Source organism: Nicotiana attenuata, unplaced genomic scaffold (genome assembly GCF_001879085.1).
Source record: "Nicotiana attenuata strain UT unplaced genomic scaffold, NIATTr2, whole genome shotgun sequence".
In the NCBI taxonomy this organism is placed as follows: domain Eukaryota; kingdom Viridiplantae; phylum Streptophyta; class Magnoliopsida; order Solanales; family Solanaceae; genus Nicotiana; species Nicotiana attenuata.
The window spans coordinates 50353-55638 of record NW_017671269.1 but is presented as its reverse complement, the minus strand read 5'-3'; the positions used below and the strand labels follow the sequence as shown (position 1 = coordinate 55638).

Here is a 5286-nt window from a genome sequence, read left to right as displayed (position 1 = left end):
TTGACACTCAACTTATCATTATATTACTTGTCAACCACATGTAGTTGCGTGTGCGTTTGGGAGCAACAAAAATGGAAGCTCATTATTTGGAAGCTTCTTGAGAATTCATTGTAGGTCAAATTCCAAAGCTCATAGGTGTAGAATATTATTCAAGATTATAATACCCATGTGAAACATGCTCACTTCATTTTTCTACACATCAACAAAATAACTTGTTTTAATAATTCGGTGGACCTTATTATATCAACCTTCATCTTTCTCTTCAATGATGAAATGTGAAGAATATATATCATTATATTACCCCTGACCCTTATCATTGATCTCAACTATCCTGTTTCATCTTCCAAAAAAGAAAAAGCTTTAACATTTCAATGGCTTCTCTTACTAACTCAATTCTTACATTCCAAACAAGTACACCCCATCAGCATGAAGGTACTAGTTTTAGACCCGATTCATTGCTTTTTTCTACTTTTTTTCCTAGCCAAAAGTTTCCAAATATAGTAAAATTGTCAACAAGAACACCAGCCTCCTTGTCGTCTAAAAGTAGCCGATCTCTTACATCTATCATCAATGAGCTCGAAAAGGAAAGGGACAATAATATAGTGGATGAATTAGAAGAAGGTGAAAGTACAAGTACTACGATAATAAAGATTCAAGAACCAGAAGTAGCAGATCATTGGCTAGAAATTCTTGGCAAAGATGATTGGGTAGGCATGCTTGATCCACTAGATCCACTTTTACGAAATGAGTTAATTCGATATGGAGAAATGGCTCAAGCTTGTTATGATGCTTTTGATTTCGATCCATATTCTAAGTACTGTGGGAGCTGCAAATTTCCACGGCACAAATTCTTTGATGGTCTAGACATGGCCGACTATGGCTACGATATCACACGTTACCTATATGCAACTTCAAATATTAACTTGCCAAATTTCTTCAAACAATCGCGTTGGCCTAAGGTATTGTGTGGGGTCATTTCATCTAAAATTTTAAACTGTTAAAGAGAATATATTTTTAATTATATTATATTTCAACAGGTATGGAGTAAAAACGCAAATTGGATTGGTTATGTTGCTGTTTCAAATGACGAAACCTCGAAACGCTTGGGCCGCCGTGACGTAACGATTTCATGGAGAGGGACTGTGACTCGTTTGGAGTGGATTGCTGATTTAATGGACTTTCTCCGTCCGATTTCTTCAGACAAAATACCTTGCCCTGATCCTAATGTCAAGGTCGAATCTGGGTTTCTTGATCTCTACACTGACAAAGACGAGAATTGCAGGTAACATTCAAAACTTAAATTTGATAGGTTCAACATTTAATTTTTCAACACCGAACCATTATACTTTTAAAGTTATCCGTTCATATATAACTATTTATTTGTTGAAATTTTTTACATGTATATCTAAGCATAAAAACGTTGGTTTAGTTAAACTCATTGATTATATGCTATGTACTGTGTAGGTACTGCAAGTTCTCAGCAAGAGAACAGATACTAACGGAGGTGAAAAGATTAGTAGAAAAGTACCCAAATGAGGAAATGAGCATAACAGTGACTGGACACAGTTTAGGCAGTGCTTTGGCAATATTGAGTGCGTATGATATTGTGGAAACGGGAGTAAATGTAAGGGCAAATACTAGGGCTGTGCCTATTGGTGTATTTTCCTTTGCAGGGCCAAGAGTAGGAAATACAAGGTTTAAAGAAAGACTTGAAATGTTGGGTGTCAAAGTTCTGAGAGTTGTGAATGTTCATGATATTGTTCCAAAGTCCCCTGGGTTAGTGTTTAATGAGCATTCTCCGTCTATGGTTATGAAGATCTGTGAAGGGTTGCCATGGAGTTATTCGCATGTTGGAGTAGAATTGGCTTTAGATCACAAGAATTCGCCTTTCTTGAAACCAACTAATGATCTTGTTTGTGCTCATAATTTGGAGGCTCATTTACACTTGCTTGACGGGTTAGTCTTTCTTCTTTTTTTTTTTTTTTTTTTTTTTTTTTTTTTTATTGTACAATTCAANCGAGTAGTGCACCCGGAGTCTGATACACTGCAGCTGCATGTCCAGGAGCCTGAGCGGTAGGGGTCTGTGCTCCCCCTCCTGCCTATGATGTAGCTGGATCCGCTGGAAATAACCTAGCCTGAGTCATGGTGTCCATGAACCGCATCATACGGCCCATGATCTCCTAAATTCTCGGTGCTGTCATGAAGTCCGCCGGGGTAGGCTCAGCTGCAGACACCTCTCCCTGCTCCTCAATGATGGGATCTTCTATAGGATCCGCCGGTGGTGATACTGGGATAGCTCTGGGACACCCTCGTCCCCTACCTCGGGCCGGTTCCCTCCCCCGGCCTCTGCCTCGGCCTCTAGCAACGGGGGGAGCAGCTCCTCCCGGGTCTTGCGGAATTATCTTATAGAAATTCGTAACAGGACCTTTCCTAGAGAATATCACAGTTAGCCATTTACATTTCAGGGCATATAAACAAGTTCAGCCCCCAGCAATATACCGAGCAAGAAGCATACGCAAGTAGTGCCGAGGTCGTACGACCCGATCCAACATAAAAGTAAAGTGTGGATTGCCGGAGGGTCGAACGGTGCAAACCATAGATGCATCTATTACCTCGCTCGCGAATCATATATGCGACGCGGTCAAATGTAATTAAGCACAACAAACAGGCAGTCAAGAATATATCAGGGAAGCAATTACCCATAGAAATGTCAACTCCTCTTTAAAAGATCAAGAAAGTGATGTTTCTCGTATTAATTTCATTTACCACATTCAACATGGTTTAAGCAATCCCAATTAACCATAGAGTCACAAGAATAGCACATAAAGCATGCTTTTGGGTCCTAGACTACCCGGACTTAAGCAATGTAGTGGCTACGCACGGACTCTCGTCACCTAGTGCGTACGTAGCCCCCGCATTTAGTGGCAAATTATTCAATTATTACACCTATGGGGACAATTCCCTTTTACAAGGTTAGATAGGAGACTTACCTCGCTCCAAAGCATACTTCCAATATCAAGAACGTGCTCAAACCCTCAATTTGGAGCCGAACGATCCAAAACTAATTAAACGAGGTAGGAACTAGTCAATACAAACTCAAGAGTTCGCTTTTTAATTACTAAAGTAATTTCCCAACCTTAATCATAAGTTTCCTAAAATCCGACCCCGGGCTCACGCGCCCGGATTCTGAAATTTTTTGAAGAAAGTTGTTCTCTATAACCTAAGGATCAATAATATATGATTTCTACTTCATTCCATAATAAATTTCGTGGTAAAATCTAAGTTTTATCAAAACCCTATTGCTCTAATCCCATGATTTTTCACTAATTTTTGTGTGTTAATCTACCCAAATCCCAAGTATTAAACTCACATTAAGTAAAAATATCTTACCTCACAATGCTATGTTGAAATCTCCTCTTTGAAAGCTCCCAAATCGCCCAAGTGTAGAGATAAAATGAAATAAAATGGCCTAAGTCCCGTTTTTAAAAGCTGTATCCAGGCCTCTGATGTCGCAAATGTGACATCAGGTTCGCAAATGCGAACTCGCAATTGCGACAAAAGCTTCGCAATTGCGAGCTGGCCCCCCTCCTGCTTTGATCGCAAATGTGATCCTGGGGTCGCAAATGCGAACCCTGCAGGGTTCGCAATTGCGAAGAAATTGTCGCAAATGCGATGTCTGCCCACCTTCTGCCTTCATCGCAATTGCGATGGTTTCCTCGCAAATGCGAGGTTCGCAATTGCGAACAATTCCTCGCATTTGCGAGACCTGCAACCTCTCATAGAAACACCAGAAAATTGGGGTGTTTTTCACCCCCAACCCATGCCCGAAACTCACCCGACCCCTCGGGGCTCCACTCCGAACACCCATACAAGTCCAACAACCTTGTACAAACTTGCTCGAGCGATCAAATCGCCGAAATAACATCTAAAACTACGAATTCAACTCCAAAACGCATGAAATCCATAAGAACACTCAAATTCTTATTTTTACAACCGGACGTCCGAATCACGTCAAATCAGTCCCGTTTCTCACCAAACTTCACAGACAAGACTTAAATATTATATTGGACCTGTACCGGGCTCCGAAACCAACATACGTGTCTGATACCAACATGATCAAGCATTATTCCTTTTCATTAAATCCTTAGAATTTCAGTTTAACAATTTCTAACAAAAATTCATTACTCGGGATAGGGACCTCGGAATTCGATTTCGGGCATACGCCCAGGTCCCATGTTTTCCTACGGACCTTCCGGGACCGTCAAAATACGAGTCCGTGTCCGTTAACTAAAAATGTCGACCAAAGTCAAACTTAGCCTTTTAAGAAAATCTTAAGGAATCAAGTGTGCCTATTTCAACCCAAACTCTTCCAAATCCCGAACCAACCATCCCCGCAGGTAGTAAATTAGTTAAAGCAAGCGCGGGAAGTCTTATTTAGGGGAACGGGGTTCTGAAAAGCGAAACGACCAGTCGGGTCGTTACAGTTTTACGGTTATATTTGTATGTATAGTTTCTTATTTGAAAATTTGGAATATGTTTGCAGCTATATTCAAGTATATAAATTGTTCGTTGAATGTACGAGAAATAAATTGTGTTAAATTTGTAGCTTCATTAAATTATCTAATCTGTTAGAATGAACAATAGTGGACTCAAATTTAGCAAACTTAAAATGCAAAATTAAAATGAATTGATCAAAAATAGAAATAAGAGATAATTTGTTATTCTTAGTTGACATATCAAGCAGTAGTGTCTCAAGCAAGTTGAGTTTTACAAATTAAAAAACAAGAAAAAAATGAATAAAAATGAAATAGAATTTTTTTTATAATTCAAATTCATTTAACATATTGAATATTTGTATTGTAAATGTTGTCTCTATCAAACTAAGATTTTAAAGCGTTAGTTTGATAGTTCTCACATCTCTAACATGAAATATGGTGATACATCATCTATCTATCTATTTATACTATACTAAAAGTGGAAAGCCCAAAGCTAAAAAGTTAAATTACTAAAATACCCTTCTAAATATTAAAAAAAAAAGTAAAAACTTACGCTATAAAAAAACCCACAAAACAATGCTTCATACCCGTTCATTAATAGTCACGACCATTCCATTTACAAAGCCAAACAGAAACAAATCACCACTTCCCAAAGCTAAAGAAACAAATTGTCACTCCTCATTCTTTTGATAAATTTCTACAAAATATCCATAAAATCTTTTACTATTTTGATAACACTAATATACCGGCAAAAGTAACACATAAATTATCATATGCTTTAAGATTCCTA

The 5286-nt window shown here is 38.5% G+C and overlaps 1 protein-coding gene across 1 annotated transcript; it reads left to right on the top strand.

The window, feature by feature from the left end:
- Positions 1–248: 248 nt before the first annotated feature.
- Positions 249–1981, top strand: LOC109207191 (phospholipase A1-Igamma2, chloroplastic-like; the record flags this gene model as incomplete). Its single annotated transcript, XM_019370074.1, has 3 exons — positions 249–959; positions 1038–1282; positions 1465–1981. Coding segments are annotated over exons 1-3 (1350 nt in total), but the record flags the coding sequence as incomplete, so codon positions are not given.
- Between the last annotated feature and the right edge of the window lie 3305 nt (positions 1982–5286).